Below are 19,017 nucleotides of genomic sequence, written 5' to 3'. Positions count from 1 at the left end.
ATAATCATACTGACTAGAGGAATAAAGTCATCTAATCACTTATACCGCAAGGTGAACGATGTAAAAAAATAAATAAATAAAGCCAGTTCTTCAACTGCTGTTGATTTGTTCCTTCTGCCTCTAAAAGATCGCAGTACGGCGTGGCTCATATTTATTCTGTGCTCTACGATGAGCCCTTACAACGTGATTATGTTGTACAGTATAAGAACAGTGGATGGATGTATAGAATTTCCATGCCCACTGTACTTCTTTTCTCTCCAGCATAAACTGACATGCGGCACGGCTTCCCGTCCTGTCAATTTATGCTTGTGAAGACAAGTGTTCTCCGCGAAGATTACAGAGTGAAAATCCACAGCTTTGTTCATTATGTGCCTCTTGTGAAAATGAAAGCTTTCGTGTTAAAACAACATTTTCGTAATGTATTTTTTCATTTTCATAGCTAAATGTTTTAAAATTCCGTGACTCACCTAGGGGGTTCAACGTGCTCACCAACTATCTAGATAAATTCCTTGTGGGGTCTAGTTTCCAAAATGGGGTCACTTGTGGGAGAGTTCTACTGTTTAGGCACAACAGGGGCTTTCCAAACGCGACATGGTGTCTGCTAGATTCCAACCAATTTTGCAGTCAAATGATACTCCTTCCCTTCCGAGCCCTGCAATGCGCCCAAACAGTTGATTTTGCCACAGATCCTCAAGGTATCAGCATACTCAGTAGAAATTGCTCAATAAATTGTATGGTGCTATTTTTCCTGTTACCCTTGTGAAAAAAAAGCTATCTGGTTGAAGTAACAATTTTGTGGTAAAAAAATTTTTTTTTTATTTTCACGGCTCAACGTTATAAAATTCTGTGAAGCATTCAAGAGTTCAAGGTGCTCATCGAACAACTAGATAAATTCCTTGAAGACTATAGTTTCCAAAATGGAGTCACTTGTGGGGGAACTCCACTGTTTAGGCATATCAGGGTCTCTCCAAATGTGACATGGCGTCCACAAATGAATAATGATAATTTTTCCTTCACAGATTCAAATGGCGCTCCTTCCTTTCTGAGCCTTGCGGTGCACCTAAAAAGTAGATTTTCACCACATGTGAGGTATCAGTATACTCAGGAGAAATTGCACAATAAATTGTAGGGTACATTTTCTCTTATTACCCTTGTAAAAATGCAACATTTTATTGCTAAAGTAACATATTTGTGGGGAAAAAGTAAAATTTTCATTTTTTCCTTCCACATTGCATTAGTTCCTGTGAAGCACCTAAAGGGTTAATCAACTTTTTGGGATGTGGTTTTGAGCAGTGTGACGGGTTCGGTTTTTAGAATAGTGTCACTTTTGGGTATTTTCTGTCATCTAGGCCTCTCAAAGTCACTTCAAATGTGATGGGGTCCCTAAAAAAATGGTTTTGAAAATTTTGTTGGAAGAATGAGAAATTGCTTAGAAATCTTGAACCCTTCTAACTTCCTACCAAAAAATAATATTTAAAAAATTGTGCTGATGTAAAGTAGACATGTAAACATGTAGGAAATTTAATTTAGTAACTATTTTATGTCACATAACTCTCAGATTTAAGGGCATATAAATTAAAATTTAGAAAATTGCCCCCAAATTTTTGATATTTTCACAGATAAACGCAACAAAGGTCGGCCTAAATTTATAACTATCATGAAGTACAATATATCACTAAAAAGAATCTTAGAATCACTGGAATCTATTGAAGCGTTCCAGAGTTATAACCTGTCAAAGTGACACTGGTAAGAATGCAAAAAATGTCCTGGTCAGAAAGGTTAAAATGGGCTCGGTGATGAAGGGGTTAAAACAACATTTTAGTGGTAAATATGTAATTATTTTTTCTTCACCACCCAATAGTATAACATTTTGTGACATCCCTGTTGTGTCAATATACTCACTGCACCCCTAGATCAACTCATTGAGTGGGGTACTTTGTAAAATGGGGTCACTTGTGGGGGGATTTCTTCTGTTCTGGCACCTCAGTGGCTCAGTCAATGTGACATGGCACCCCCAAATCATTCCAACAACATATGAACTCTAATATGGCACTCCTTGCATTCTTTACTTTGTAGTGTGTCTCAAAAGTAGTTTTCGGCCCATTTTCTCATGTTACCTTTGTGAAATGAATGGCAACATTTCAACATTTTTGTGGTAAAGATGCATTTTTTAATTTTCATGACTCAACGTTATAGATTTCTGTGTAGCACTTGTGGGTTCAAGGTACTCACCAAATGTCTAGATAAATTCCTTGAATGGTCTAGTTTCCAAAATGTGGTCACTTGTGGAGGGGTCCAATGTTTATGCACATCAGGGGTTCTCCAAATGTGACATGGCATCCGCTAATGATTCCATCCAATTTTATGTTAATAAAAAGTCGAATGGCGCTCCTTCCCTTCTAAGCCCTGTCATGCGCCCAAAAGGAAGTTTTCCACCACATCGTGTACTTATAAATTGCACAACAAATGTATTTTCTCCTGTTACCATTGTTAAAATGAAAGATTTGGGGTTAAAGCAACATTTGTGTGGTAAATATATATATATTTTTTCATTTTCACTAGAGTTGAGCGCGGTTCGCGGTTCGAGGTTCTCCAGTTCGCGGCTTGAGTGATTTTGGGGGCTGTTCTAGATCGAACTAGAACTCGAGCTTTTTGCTAAAGCTCGATAGTTCTAGATACGTTCGAGAACGGTTCTAGCAGCAAAAAGACAAGCTAATTACTAGCTTGCTTTCCGCTGTAATAGTGTAAGCCACTCTGTGACTCACACTATTATGAAATTTCAGCGTATAGTGTGCGGGAACAGCGCATTCAGATCACTGCTGTTTGGATAATGGCAATCGCCTTTTTTTTTTTGTTTTCCTTGTCTTCCTTCCCTAAGCGCGCGCGTGTAGTGGGGTGGGCCAGCATGTCAGCCAATCCCAGACACACACACAGCTAAGTGGACTTTTAGCCAGAGAAGCAACGGCATGTGTGATAGGATGTCCATGTCACATGTCCCTGCATTATAAAAACGGACATTTTCCTCCAGCACGCCATTATCTGCCTTCTGCGTCTTGGTGTCAGTCACCGCTGGCGTAGCTCCTGTCTCCGATACTGCTGTGTACGCTCTATACACAGCGCTATACAGAATAGGGATAGAAGTTTCTATTAGCCCTTGTAAGGGCTAATACCGGCAGGGTCAGAGCCATAGGTGACAGTCAGGTCCGTGAAAACAGATTTTAACAGCTACACAAGATGACAGCGTCTGTGTAGCTAAGGTCAGGGATTTCCTCGCTGCATTTCCCCATTAGGAGGGATAGAAAGGGATGCTTCCTTTCCTCTACCCAGACCCACAACGCTGCCACTGTACCCTCCTGCCCTTTGCACACTCAAACTCATTGTTACTAAGCCATTATACTAGCAAACACTGAGGAAACTTAGTGGCATCTTAAAAGTGGCTGTTGGACTTCCATTAGTGGCCCACTGGTGCAAAGCTATTTGCAGCACCACTGCATTGCACACTCAAACTCATTGTTACTAAGCCATTATACTAGCAAACACTGAGGAAACTTAGTGGCATCCTAAAAGTGGCTGTTGGACTTCATTATTGTCCCCCTGGTGCAAAGCTATTTCTAGCACCTCTGCATGACACCCTCCTGCTCTGTTTTTAATAAGCTATAATAATAGCAAAAAATGCTGCCATTTAGTGGCATACAAGAAGTGGCTGTTGTACTCCATTAGTGTCCCACTGGTGCCAAGCTATTTCTAGCATCTCTGCATGACACCCTCCTGCTCTGTTTTTAATAAGCTATAATAATAGCAAAAAATGCTGCCATTTAGTGGCATACAAGAACTGGCTGTTGTACTCCATTAGTGTCCCACTGGTGCCAAACTATTTCTAGCACCTCTGCATGACACCCTCCTGCTCTGTTTTTAATAAGCTATAATAATAGCAAAAAATGCTGCCATTTAGTAGCATACAAGAAGTGGCTGTTGGACTTCCATTAGTGCCCCACTGGTGCCAAGCTATTTCTAGCACCTCTGCATGACACCCTCCTGCTCTGTTTTTAATAAGCTATATTAATAGCAAAAAAAATGCTGCCATTTAGTGGCATACAAGAAGTGGCGTTGTACTCCATTAGTGTCTCACTGGTGCCAAGCTATTTCTAGCACCTCTGCATGACACCCTCCTCCTCTGTTTTTAATAAGCTATAATGTGGCGCCCCAGGACCTGGTCGCCACAACAGCATTGCCCTTCCAAAGGGTTAATGCTGAGCCTGGAGGTAATTGGGAGGTCCATTGGCCAGCAAGTTTTAACACCCAACGCAGTTCTCCCTCCGGCCAGCAGGGGGAGCTCTGAACCTGGGATTCCAGGGAGCATTCCTTAAGTCTGGCCTGAGGGAGGAAGTAGGGTCAGTCTGTAGAGAGCAGTAGAAGTGAACAGACGCAGAGTGTGCTGTCCTGCAGATCTGGGGCCTGGAGCTGGAACAGCTTGGCCCAGGGAAGCAGGAGTAGCAGAGAGGCAGAGAAGAGACTCGGACATCGGAGTCTGTGGCCGCCAGGGTCTAACATACTACCTGGCAGCCGAATCCGAAGGGCAGGAGAGCTGCAAGCCCCTGGCCCATATACATCCCGAAGTTACAGCTGCAGCATCAGGGCCCGGTGCAGACTCCAGCCGAGAGCACCAGAGAGGGCCTGCACAGCCTGCTACAAAGGGAAAGGGACGTGCCATCAGTCCCAGCAGCAAAGAGGGCCATTGCTGGATTCAGAGAAGCAGGGTCCTATTACAACCAAGAAAAGCACAGGAGTAGGCCTCATACTCAGCTGGCCAGAAAGACTACCCCGAGTACCTCCAGGCCGGCCGGATCCCCATCACCACCTGTAACGGTCTCCCAGGGCTGGACTGTTTCCACAGTAAAAGAGGAAAAGGTAAAAGAGACTGTTGTTTGTGCCTGGTTCTTTCATTGCCTGTCGGCCCTGCACCGTGGTAGCCACACAACACCATAGACTTCCACGAGCACTAACAGTGTCCCCGGGGCTCCGCTCCACCTGTGGGGAGCAGTACCACCATTGCTGCTATATCATCACCCCGGAGGCCTCACACAGCAGCGGCGGCTTAATAGCCGCAGACCACAGGTGGCGTCACGAACACAAACTTTATTCTTCAAGCCACATATTCTACTGACACCCACCAGGGCCACGGAGCCGGGCCCAGCCACCACTGACTACCACCGGACTAGTCCGGCCCAGCACCGGGTGTCCCATAGCCCTGGGGTGGGCGAGTCAATAATAATAGCAAAAAATGCTGCCATTTAGTGGCATACAAGAAGTGGCTGTTGGACTTCCATTAGTGCCCCACTGGTGCCAAGCTATTTCTAGCACCTCTGCATGACACCCTCCTGCTCTGTTTTTAATAAGCTATAATAATAGCAAAAAATGCTGCCATTTAGTGGCATACAAGAAGTGGCTGTTGGACTTCCATTAGTGCCCCACTGGTGCCAAGCTATTTCTAGCACCTCTGCATGACACCCTCCTGCTCTGTTTTTAATAAGCTATAATAATAGCAAAAAATGCTGCCATTTAGTGGCATACAAAAAGTGGCTGTTGGACTTCTATTAGTGTCCCACTATTGCAAATCTATTTCCAGCACCTCTGCATTGCACACTCAGACTCATTGTTACTAAGCCATTATACTAGCAAACACAGAGTAAACTTATTGGCATCCTAAAAGTGGCTGTGGGACTTCCATTAGTGTCCCACTGGTGAAAAGCTATTTGCAGCACCTCTGCATGACACCCTCATGCACATTTTGCTACGCTAATTTTATAGCAAACTCAGGGAATTCCTTGCTGCATTTGATCATTCAGAGGGATAGAAAGTGAGGCTTCCTTTACTGTCTTCCTAAAATTGTCCGTAATACTAAGTTAGTGTTCCTTTGCTGCCAAGCAAGGTACAACACATGTGCATTCTACACTCCTTTCCATTTCTGGAATGCAATTATTAACTGCAGGTAGTCCAGCCAATCTGTGACGAAGGTGCAGGTGTGGATATAATGTAGCCTGCATCCAATGTTGGTTTTCTCGATGTCTGACAGCTCAACAATACCATCTGTTTCCACTTCCAAAACAAGTGATGACCTGCCAATCACACTCCCTGTTGCGGGTTAAGGAGTGGAAGTTCAGTGTGAAAAACCATGTGTGACTGCTGTCCCCACAGTCACAGAGGATGAAGAGCACGCAGATGCACTTGATGGGGCAGGCGGTGGTTGCACAGGCACGTTAGGCCGCATTGTAGCACAGTGAAATTCACATTGCGACTTATGCTTCATTTTAAGTCGTGTACAGGGTGGGCTCCCCAGTATGCAGCAAAACCAGGCAACAGGAAAAGGACTCTAGTCAGTTGGGTTGATAAATGATTGTTTAACTTTACCAAAACAAACAATAAGAACCATGCATACAATTTAAATAATTGAACAATCTATTCTGTTGCCTACTACCTGCTAATCCCTCTGCGTAGCAGTAATTGTGTGTGTGTGCGTGTGTGTGTGTGCGAACACGACTTACCAGTGGCGCATCACAAGAGCTTCCCAGTTATCTACCTAAACAAAGACAAAACACATTTCCCCCCCTGAATACCCTTGTTAGCTGAAGCCTCACAGATAAGGCAGATGATAACAGTGTGAATGCAAACCACACAGCTCTGCAACACAGTCATGGAAATCTTGAAAATCAACAGTCAATGCAAACATGTGTCACTGTCCCTCTATGATTTAAACTGTACGTGACAATTTGACAGTGCAGAGGCAGCAAGTCTTATTGTCTTTAAATAGTCGGCCTACCCAGAACAGATATGTGTTTTGCTAATAAAACAAAGTGTTGCGTGCCCGCATTATTGTCTGGGCACAGCCTACCGTACCCGGGTACTGTGATGTCCAGTTGCCAGAAATACAGACTTTACGCTCCTTTCACGGTAAGCAGTATAGACAGCACCGTAAGAATGTTGGTCTGTGGCACAGGATGCTGCTCACTGGCGTTACGGTACTCCTCACCAAACTCCAAAATGACTCCCCTCACAATTGAACGAAGTGTTTCCGCGGTGGCTCCTTGCTGTAACACACACCTTTAGCTTTTACTTCTGTTCATAGACAGCATCTCCAAGTCCACACCCGAAGAGCAATTTCTCCTCCACGTCTAAGTGTGGAGAGGCAGCTAGTGCGCATGCGTGTGCCGATTTACCCCAGCCGCAGCCTAACTACAGTGTTTCGCCTAGTGAGTATGCTCAGCCTGACTGTGCCATTCCTGAGGCTAAGTCTTCATTTCGGGATACAGCGCATGCTCCCACACTTAGTGCGAAAAGCCTCTTTGCACAGGTACTTGCACTCCGTGCCGGGTCTAAGTCCTGTTTTGTGCCTAGACACCATGCTAAAGCTGATAGTCTTTTTTCAGAGACTGTATTTCATGCTAGTGAGCATGCTCAGGCACTTACTGCATCAGAGACTAGGTCCGGTAATGAACTCTTTGGCCCTGCCCCTGATGTGGGGGGCCCATATAGACCACAGGGCATCAGGTGTCCTGGCGATGTGGCCAGGCCACTCCCAAATGGCTTGCAGAGGCCCGCCCCTATGACTTGTCACCTCATTATTGATGGTCAGACGATGACTGGTGAGGTGTTTGTGTCGTGGCAGCCATGAGGTCATTATTGAAGTTGCGGTTCCAAATAGGACGCTAATTATGCCACTCATGACGTGTGACTCTGCTTTTGTCTCCAGGAGGTGCATTGTGGTCCACCCTGGTTTGGGGCAGACCCAGGTTATAAAACGGGCTGGAGCCAACAAGGAGGTGCGCAGTCTTCTATTATGCTCTGAAAGAGCACACCTCCATGTGTTGAACCCATTGCGACTTTAGGCCAGAGGTAGGCAGGGATAGGGCGTCGATGCAGGCCGCCACCACAGTTTGTAACGCAGAACGGTTAAGACCAGCTCCTGTCCTACCAGTCCTGCTTGTGCAGCCCAGTGGCATTAACAGGCCTGCTGCTGCTGATGCGCCTGCTGTCCACAGGTGTGGCCCCAATGCACACGGTCAGCATACTCAATGGCCCCTGTGATGTTAACAGGGAGTTCCTGGGCTGGGTGGGCGTGTGGACCCTGTGTCGCTAACAGGGCTCCCAGTCTCCAGATCCGAGTGGCGTCTAACTCGGTTCAGGCTACTATTAGTTTCATAGCCACACAGCTCTGTATCCTCCACCTAACCTTCCAGTTGCCAACCTCTCCTTTTCCATCTGGGAGCACGGTGGACACTGACTGCTGATGGGGATATATACCTTTCTCTTTCTTTTCTTATTAATTTTCGTTATATAGCGGTAACATAGTATATACCACCTTATCCAAATCTGCCAGTCCCACCGTAACAGATGGTGTTTCTTCAGCAAATGTTACTTTTGCTTAACCACCAAACCCACGGACAAAAACTTTTTTCCCCTTTCCAACACACCTGTTCCCCTTTCCACCAGCATCTGTCCTTTTTCAACTCATTTTGTATATGACCAAAAGTGCAACTCTGCAGGGCCACCGTACTCAACGCCATCTCAGCACAGCAGCCAGCCCTCAGTCCCTCAGATGTGGACAAGTAAAAGACCATTTCCTCCTATCCATGACAAAGCGTTGAGATTCACTCTGTGCAGCACTGGTGTTTAGTGGAAAAGCAGATCTAAGATTGCGTACCACCTTCTGCAGATACTCCTGTATACGTGCGTCCCTTTCTATGGCAGGAATTATTTCGCCAAATTTTGTCTTGTACCAGGGATCTAACAGTGTGGCAACCCAGTAGCTAGCATTACTTCGAATTCGTACAATCCGAGGGTCATGTTGTAGGTAGTGCAGCAAAAAGGCGCTCATGTGTCTTGTGCATCCAGGAGGACCAAGTCCTTGGTGTATTGGTGGCAGAGAGGTGAGAATCGTGCCTCCTTCCTCTGCCCTCTCCCCCCAACCTCGCACAACCGAAATGTGAGCAAGCTCTCACTCATCTGCTGAGTCTTCCATGCCCATCGCCAGTTCGTCCTCCATTTCTTCATGGGCTCCTGCACCTTCCTCAACACTTTTTGCTGATACTATACACCCTTGTTAATCCCTCTCCCCCACTATGACTGCCGCCTAGGTGCCGCTGACCATCTGGACCTCGTAGATCTTGTTATCCCTTCCGCATATGACTCCTCCTGTACTTCCTCCCTTTCCTCTTGTCCCAACACCTGACTCCGAATAATGCTTACAGTGTGCTCCATCATGTAGATGACCAGAATTGTCACGCTGAGAATGGCATTGCCAGTGCTAAACATCTTCGTCGACATTTGTAAACTGTGTAGAAGGGTGCATAGGTCCTTGATCTGACACCACTCCAGCAGCGTGATCTGCACCACCTCTGGATCAAGTTAGGCCAGGCTATATGTCATAACGTATTGCAGCAGGGTTCGGCGGTGCTGCCACAAACGCTGCAACATGTGCAGATTCAAATTCCTGCGTGTCGGCACATCGCATTTCAGGCGTTTAACCACCAGACCTAAAGACTTCTGGAGCGACGAAAGTTGTTGAGCTGCTGTGTGCGAATGATGGAAGTGAGCACATAGCGAGCGTACCCGCTGCACAAGGCCATGTAGGCCGGGTTGGTGTTTTAAAAATTGCTGGAGAATTAGATTCAACACGTGAGCCACACAAGGCACGTGTGTCACATTGTCACGGCGAAGGGCCGCACCCATGTTTGCATCATTGTCACACTCGGCCTTCCCTGGCTGCTGGTTGAGTGGAGACAACCATTGATGAAACTTGGTCTCCAGAGCTAACCGTCCACAACTTCTCAGCATTGTGACTCATATTTCCCATACATTTCTAAGTAAACACTTGACCGCATGATGGCATTGAGCTCTGCTGCCAGCATAGTGAGGAGGTGTGTGGCTTTCCTTGTGCGCAGTTACAAGGAAGGGTGCCCTGACCACACAGGGTTTGGGCCGAGGTGAAGGACCCACACGAGGTTGAGGAGGCAGAAGCAGTGTATTAACTTCTACATACAGAGGAAGGATTGATACAACTCGTGGGGACAGCAAGACTTGTACAGCAGACCCTTCTCCATTTCTCCCCATAGTAACCCATTGCCCAGTCAGCGACATGTAACGCCCCTGTCCATGCTTACTGGGCCAAGTATCTGTGGTGAAATGCACCCTGTCACACAGTTTCTCAAAGAAGCGGTGATGTTTGGTGCGACATGCTGGTGTAGCGTGTGCACGCCTTTGTTGGAGAAGGAGTGGCGCCTGGGCATCGGCTCTTGGGGCACTGCGATGGGCATAAGGTCTCGAAAATCCTCGGTTAAAAAGGTTGGAAAGGAAGCATTTTGGTAGCCAACAGTTTGCAGATGCTGAAAGTCAAGCTCTAAGCCATGTCATGCCCTTCTAAAAGCATGTAAAACATAGCAAGGGGACTCCAACCACAGTCTCCCTCGTTTCCACTAATTGGGCCACACACACCCCACTTGACTGGCATCAGTTGACCCCATTTTCAAGATAAAAAAGATCCTTTGCATGTAGCACTCTGAAAAATACGCGTGCCTTTCGCCTCCCTCCTCTGACAGCAGCTGATCGCGCTACTCACCTCAGTTGCTGCGTGGAGCTGACAGGAGCGGCGGTGTCTTCTGCTGCTCCTGTCACCTCCATGCAGCAGAGCTGGATGCGACGCTGGAGGTCCGTGGATTACGCCGGACATGGAGGGCTTTGTCGGGGTTAATAAATTGGTGATGAGGGACTTTGTTAGTGTTTTTTATTTCTAATAAAAAATTTTTTCGGGTGTGTGTGTGTTTTTTAACTGTCACTTACAGATTAATCATGGAAGGTATCTCGGGGAGACACCTGACATGATTAATCTAGGACTTATTGGCAGCTATGGGCTGCCAATAACTCCTTATTACCCCGATTTGCCAACGCACCAGGGCAAATCGAGAAGAGCCGGGTACAGCCCCAGAACTGTCGCAAATAATGTATGTGGCAATTCTGGGCGGCTGCTGACTGATATTGTTAGGCTGGGGGGCTCCCCATAACGTGGATCTCCCCATCCTGAGAATACCAGCCATCAGCCGTATGGCTTTATCTGGCTGGTATTAAAATGGGGGGGGACCGCATGCCGTTTTTTTTAATTATTTATTTATTTCTATACTCCATAGTGACACGCCCACCGGCTGCTGTGATTGGGTGCGGTGAGACACCTGTCACTCAGCGTGGGGGCGTGTCTCACTGCAACCAATCATAGGCGCCGGTGGGGGGAGAAAGCAGGGAATACGAGATTGTTTAATGAGCGGCCGGCTTTTTCAAATTAGAAAAAGCCGCCGGAGCAATGTGAACGCCGTGCAGTACCGGTGATCGGGGATCGGTGAGTATGAGAGAGGAGGGGACACTTCAGTCACTCGGGGGATTTGCGGTCACCGGTGAATCCTTCACAGGTGACCGCTAATCAGTACACGGCACAGACAGAGCCGCAGCATGACAATGAAGTCGGGTGAAGTTCACCCGAGTTCATTCTCATCCCGCTACTCTGTCTTCCGACATGTAGTAATGACATTTTGCATCACACACGTACATTTCACACGGACAACACACACACATGTCAGTTATTTCACTCACGCACACACAGCCCGTTTTACACAGACGTGGTTTTCACGGATGTGTGTTTTAGGCCTAAAACAAATTGTATGATGCATTTTCCCCTGTTATCCTTGTGAAAATGACAGATTTAGGGTTAAAGTTACATAATTGTAGTAAAAATGTATTTTTTAATTTTCACGGCTCAATGTTATAAAATTCTGTGAAGCACCTGGGGGTTAAAGGGGCTTACCACATATCTAAATAAATTACTTGAAGGATCTAGTTTCCAAAATGAGGTCACTTGTGTAGGGGTTCCAATGTTTACCCACATCAAGGGCTCTGCAAACGCAACATGGCATCCACTAACGATTCTAGCCAATTTTGTTTTCAAAAAGTCAAATGGCACTCCTTCCCTTCTGAGACCGGCCGTGCATCCAAACAGCAGTTTTCCGCCACGTGTGAGGTATTGCTGTACTTGGTAGAAATTTAGCAACAATCTGGAACATGCATTTTCTACTCTTACCCTTGTGAAAATGAAAGATTTGGGGTTTAAGCATCATTTCATTTTTTTTGTGGTAAAAAGGGTGCTTGCCAAACATCTAGATAAATTCCTTGAGGGGTCTAGTTTTCAAAATGTGGTTACTTGTAAGGGGTATGACTGTTCAGGCACATCAGGGTTCTCCAAATCCAACATGGCTTCTGCTAAAGATTCCAGCCAATTTTGCTCTGTATAATTCAAGAGGAGCGCCTTCCCTTCTGAGCATCGCTATGTGTGACACCGCAGGAACGACGAACATCTCCTTACCTGCGTCCACCGGCAATGCGGAAGGAAGGAGGTGGGCGGGATATTCCGCCCGCTCATCTCCGCCCCTCCGCTTCTATTGGCAGGCCGCTTAGTGACGCCGCAGTGACATCGCTATGACGCCAAACGCACCTCCCCCTTGAAGGAGGGATTGTTCGGCGGTCACAGCGAGGTCGCTGACAAGGTATGTGCATGTGACGCTGCCATAGCGATAATGTTCACTACGGCAGCGATCATCAAATATTGCACGAACTACGGGGGCGGGTGCTATCGCGCTCGACATCACTAACAATTACTAGCGATGTCGCAGCGTGTAAAGCACCCTTTAGGCTTCCTTAAAACATGGGATCCCAGAAGCCTAACAAGCAGGCTAACAGAGGTTAACTCTTGCTAGCCAGTCTATGAATGAGCACACAACTGGTCAACAATCAAGTCTGCCTGTGTAGATCAGTAACACCAGAGAAACCATCTGGTGGAGTGTCAGAATTTGCAATTTGAACAGTGTCTCATTCTAATCGGCGAGTTTCGTGTAAAACTCCATGTGACATAACCATTCTAACTTCCTAACAAGAATGATGTTTAAAATGTATACTGATTTAAAAATAGCATGTTATAAATGTTCTACAGGAGCACTGCCACGCAATGAAGATGTGTTATAAGGCCATGTTATAATTTTGAATATTAATATACATCACATATATATTTTGAAGAATTAAATGATAAAGTACCTGTGAAAGCTGCTCGATCAATGACAATCCATTCCACTGGGTAGAATCTCTTAGTTTCAGCATCTTCTTCCTCTTTTAGTCGTAGGTTTATCTCCTTAGCATTATAAGTCAAGGAACTGCAACCATATTCCCAAAACATTGTCTTAGTATAGTGCAATTATGAGGGCAAAGTTGGATGACTGCAGTTTTTAGTACAATATTTCTTACAATCTCAGCAAGTATACTGCTCCAAACATGTAATTCTGATTTTAACATATGCAGTTGTGGACTATATATTTTTACTAAAATCATCATAACACTTGTAACAGGTTTTTTTGAGTTGGCAACAAAGAATATGGAATTCATAGAAGAGAGGGACCACACAGCAAATATCAAAATGGGTCCTCATTAGAGATGAGCAAACTTCCCAAAGTTCGGTTTGTGTTAACCGACTTCACTTGTGTTAGCCGAACGGTTCGACAAACAGAACCGAACCCATTGAATGCGAACGGGGCAAAAACAAAGGGGGCTCAAAATCTTCTAAAACAGCTCAAACCATTTTATAGTGGAACCAAACTGTTGTGGCACAGCCATTAACTTCCTAGACTATTAACATAAGAAATATTGGATGAGTGACAGGAGTAGGTCTGTTGCTCTGAGAACTGCCCTGCCACTAACAGACAAGATACAACTTGGAGACCCATCTTGGAGTCTCCACATTTCCAAAAATTAAAGAGAGAGGGCAGGACAGTGGCAATAATTGCCCCAAAGTACCCATAGTTTCTTAGCGCTGCAGTCAAGCATGGGCCATACATGACACAGACTGCTGGCCCAGCATTTACAGCTTTCAAATTATTTTCAAATGAAGAGATGGGTGCATGAGTGACAGGTGTAGGCCTGGTGCTCTAAGACCCCTGCCACTACAGACAACACACAACTTGGCATCATTTGTCCCACAGTACTCATAGTGTCTTTGCACAGCAGTCAGGTATGGGCCATGTACCAAACAGGGTTGGTCATCGTAACTCAGGAGGATGCAAAAGGAGGAGGAATAGGAGGAATATTAGGTGTTTCATACATCTAAAAAAGCCAAATTGAAAAAAGTCACAGCAGTGGACACATTGTTTGATTATTATGCCAATAAGGCACTTATTAGTAACATCAGCAGCAGTAGCAACAGAAACCACAAAAGCAATGATGAAGGTGTCAGGCTGCAATAAAACCAAATCAATGCGGAAACTGAAAACTACACCATCACCTACTCTTCACAGTCTGCGACTCGGGTAGAAAAGTCATTAGACAGCCATGACTTGTTGGTCTTGATGAAAGTTAGGTGGTCTACACTTTCAGGGGACAGCTGACAGCTGGATGCACTTATCCATTACAACACCACCAGCAGTGCTGAAGACATGTTCTGAGAGAACGCTGGCTGCCGGGCATGAGAAAACCTCCAAGGTGTAACTGGCGATCTCAAGCAATCTTCTATTTTTGAAGACCAAAATGCAAAAGGGACCAACTCCCCCTGATGGCATTGATATTGAGCTCTAGATACTCTAGCACCATCTTCTCCAGTCGTTCACTCTATGTCAGACTTGTATTCTGTTCTGCTGGTGCACGGGATGGTCTAAAACATGTGTGCCAGAACTCACAGAAACTACTGCTGCCACTTAAATTGCTGCTAATTCTAATGTTTCTGCGATGAAGATTCGATATTTCTAGGGTTGGAAACATAGAACGGTGATGGACACTGTGTACCTCATTGGTGTCTTAGCGAAAACCACTCTTAAACTTGTGATGGAGCACTGATTTTCCACTAGTTAGATAATGAAATAGCGATTTTTTTTTTTTTTTAGCTCAACCACAGAATGACTGCTATTTAGTTGAGGAAATAGCAATTTTTAGCTGTAACGCTGATTTTCCACTATTTAGATAATGAAATAGCAATTTTTAGCTCAAGCCCAGAATGACCACTATTTACATGATGAAATAGCAATTTTTAGCTGGCACATTGATTTCCCACTATTTAGATCATGAAATAGCAATTTTTAGCTTGACCACAGAATGACCACTATTTACATGAGGAAATAGCAATTTTAGCTAGAGAACAGGATGACACCTATTTAATTGAGGAAATAGCAATTTTTAGCAGGAGCACTGATTATCTACTATTTAGATAATGAAATAACAATTTCTATCTCGACCACAGAATGGCCACTATATAGATAATGAAATAGCAATTTTTAGTTCGACCACTGAATGACCACTGTTTAGATGAGAAAATAACAATTTTTAGTTGGAGCACTGATATTATACTATTTGGGCCATAAAATAGCAATTTTTAGCACAGCCAAAGAATGGCCACTATTTACGTAGATGAGGAAATAGCAACTTTTAGCTGGAGCACAGAATGACCATTATATTTAGATGAGGAAATAGCAATTTTTAGCTCGGCCACAGAATGACCATTATTTAGCTCAGGAAAAAGCAATATTTAGCTGGAGAAAAGAATGACCACTATATAGCTGATGAAATAGCAATATTTAGCTGGAGAACAGGATGACTACTATTTAGCTGAGGAAATAGCATTTTTTAGCTGGAGCACTGATTTACTACTATTTAGGTAATGAAATATCAATTTTTAGCTCAACCACGTAATGACCACTATTTAGATGAGGAAATAGCAATTTTTATGGTGCACAGAATGACCACTATTTAGATGAAAATACAGCATTTTTGAGCTGGAGCACACAATTAAAAATCACTGGATGATGAAATACCGATTTGTGTCACACAACTTTCCCTACACTGCAATCACAAACTGGCGCCGACGTCACATGTCTGCTGTTATATGCAGAAAGACATGTGACTTAGTAGGCAGCCAATGACACAAGCTCTTGTGTCTAAACATTGTGGATGGTTTCTACACCCTAATTAGCTGCCGGGACATACACACATAAAGTTAAGAAAAAAAAACGTCTGCCACTCCTCGTACCTCACCCTATTCCCTTCCCTCATCAAATACGTCCCCGCTTATCATGCAGCACACTATCATAGACAAAGTAATAGTAATATATTAGAAAAACTGCGAATTGTTACTGAGCAAAACTGAACATTACCGACTTTTGAAAAGTGATCGGAAATCCGAGCCCAAGGCGAACGTGCCATGGCTCGTACCAAATTTGAAATTGGCAAATCTTTTCCGAACAAGTTTGCTTATCCCTACTCATTATGGCTCCAGGCTTTGAAACAGTAGACAAAAGAACTCAGTATAAAAGAGTTGATGACAGATATACTTATCATATGTATTCCCTTGATTATTCAGTCTTGGTTAAGGTAATTTGGGTTATGTTCCAACAGAAACAATCCAATATTAAACATCTGACAGCACAATCACATAGTACCATACTTACCTAAATTTGAGGGAACAGTTCTGCCAGTCAAATGGGAAGTAGTTGACATTAATGGAGCAAGGAGTCTGAAATATGGCAGGAGGAAGCCAGTATATGAATCCATAATCATGTATCAGCACATTGCAGTAGTAGGCCACCTCAAAATTTCCATCATTGCTAAAAACAAGTGAGTATAAAAATGAGATGTGATATTGAGTAAAACAGCACATAAATTGATTTATTGATAAGGGTTGAATTTCTATAAGCTTTGACCTATAGATTGTAATGATAATTTTTTCATCCCCTTTAAGCAAAATTGTCTTCACCCCTTAGTTTACCACCATTATCATAAATACAAACCTTCTCATTAGACAAACACAATCTGTTTATACACTGTGTGCAGAATTATTAGTTAAGTTGTATTTTAGAGGATTTTTTATTATTATTGATCAACAAGTATGTTCTCAATCAACCCAAAAGACTCATAAATATCAAAGCTTAATATTTTTGGAAGTTGGAGTTGGAGTGTTTTTTTTTTAGATTTGGCTATCTTAAGAGGATATCTGTTTTTGCAGGTAACTTACTGTGCATAAGTATTAGGCAACTTAATAAAAACCAAATATATTTCCATCTCACGTGTTTATTTTCACCAGGTAAACCAATATAACTGCACACAATTTAGAAATAAACATTTCTGACATGCAAAAACAAAACCCCCAAAAATTAGTGACCAATATAGCCACCTTTCTTTATGATGATATTCAACAGCCTACCATCCATAGATTCTGCCAGTTGCTTGATCTGTTTATGATCAACATTGCGTGCAGCAGCCATCACAGCCTCTCGGACCGGACACTGTCCCGAGAGGTGTACTGTTTTTCCTCCCTGTAGATCCTACATTTTATGAGGGACCACAGGTTCTCTATGGGGTTCAGATCAGGTGAACAAGGGGGCCATGTCATTATTTTTTCATCTTTTAGACCTTTACTGGCCAGCTACGCTGTGGAATAGTTGGATGCATGTGATGGAGCATTGTCTTGCATGAAAATCATGTTTTTCCTGAACGATACCGACTTCTTCCTGTACCACTGCTTGAAGAAGTTGTCTTCCAGAAACTGGCATTAGGTCTGGGAGTTGAGCTTCCCTCCATCCTCAACCCAAAAAGGTCCCACAAGTTCATCTTTGATGATACCAGTACCCCACCTTCACCTTGCTGGCGTCTGAGTCGGAGTGGAGCTCTCTGCCCTTTACTGATCCAGCCTCTGGCCCATCCATCTGGCCCATCAAGAGTCACTCTCAATTCATCAGTCCATAAAACCTTTGAAAAATCAGTCTTAAGATATTTCTTGGCCCAGTCTTGACGTTTTATCTTATGTTTTTTGTTCAGAGCTGGTCGTTTTCTAGCCTTCCTTACCTTGGCAATGTCCCTCAGTATGGCACACCTTGGGCTTTTTGATACTCCAGTAATGTTGCAGCTCTGAAATATGGCCAAACTGGTAGCAAATGGCATCTTGGTAGCTTCACACTTGATTTTTCTCAATTAATGGGCAGTTATTTTGCACCTTTTTTGCCCAAAACGCTTCTTGCGACCCTGTTGACTATTTGCCATGAAACGCTTGATTGTTCGGTGATCACGCTTCAAACATTTGGCAATTTCAAGACTGCTGCATCCCTCTGCAAGACATCTCACAATTTCGGACTTTTCAGAGGCAGTCAAATCTCTCTTCTGACCCATTTTGCCAAAGGAAAGGAAGTTGCCTAATAATTAAGCACACCTTATATAGGGTGTTGATGTCATTACACCACACCTCTCCTCATTACAGAGATGCACATCACCTGATTTACTTAATTGGTAGTTGGCTCTCAAGCCTCTACAGCTTGGAGTAGGACAACATGTATAAAAATTATCATGTGATCAAAATACTCATTTGCCTAATAATTCTGCACACAGTGTAGGTTTGTTTGACACTTCCTTAATCAAATGGGAACTCATTGTTCTGTGTTTCTGTTTTGTTCAAGACCATACTTACTTGTTCTCTAGGATTAGTTTGGGCTGCCAGACCATGTCCGGAGTAACTCGGAGGATATCAATGTCATAAAACTCTGTCTTATTCCAGGATAATCGATTGTCATACCACCCCTATAAATAAATCAGACAAACCATGACATTAAAACATTAATTCATAGTTCAGTAACGCTTTGCATATTCCAGAATACTACACTCCATCTTGACTCCATCCAAGATCTATATTTCATCCACCTCATCAACCTCAACTACATCCACTCTGCAAAAGATAGGCTGCTGATTGGTGTACTGAATTACATTCTCAGGCTACCACAAGGAAAAGTAGAGCTGGTACTATAGTGAGGGGTCCAGGCTATAAAACCAATTACCACCAATACATTTGACTCACATACTAACTTAGTGGGACCCACGTGATAGACATCAGCATAGGCCAAAGTCATTCCGCACACAAAAATTGGTCTTTGTCTCTTTTCTGAAGAGTCCATTAAAAAAAAATCA

General features: G+C 44.0%; 1 protein-coding gene across 1 annotated transcript in view; it reads right to left on the bottom strand.

Annotated features, from left to right (window-relative positions):
* CHRND (cholinergic receptor nicotinic delta subunit) overlaps window positions 1–19,017 on the bottom strand; it is an 80,586-nt gene that overhangs the window by 46,325 nt on the left and 15,244 nt on the right. The window contains exons 4-6 of the mRNA XM_075338495.1: window positions 18,524–18,633; window positions 16,515–16,670; window positions 13,126–13,241 (exon numbers count right to left, since the gene is read on the bottom strand). Of these exons, the coding sequence (XP_075194610.1) occupies window positions 13,126–13,241; window positions 16,515–16,670; window positions 18,524–18,633 (382 nt within the window). The remainder of the gene's footprint in view (window positions 1–13,125; window positions 13,242–16,514; window positions 16,671–18,523; window positions 18,634–19,017) is intronic.

Source organism: Anomaloglossus baeobatrachus, chromosome 3, assembly GCF_048569485.1.
Source record: "Anomaloglossus baeobatrachus isolate aAnoBae1 chromosome 3, aAnoBae1.hap1, whole genome shotgun sequence".
Lineage (NCBI taxonomy): Eukaryota > Metazoa > Chordata > Amphibia > Anura > Aromobatidae > Anomaloglossus > Anomaloglossus baeobatrachus.
This window is presented reverse-complemented; position numbering and strand designations above follow the sequence as displayed.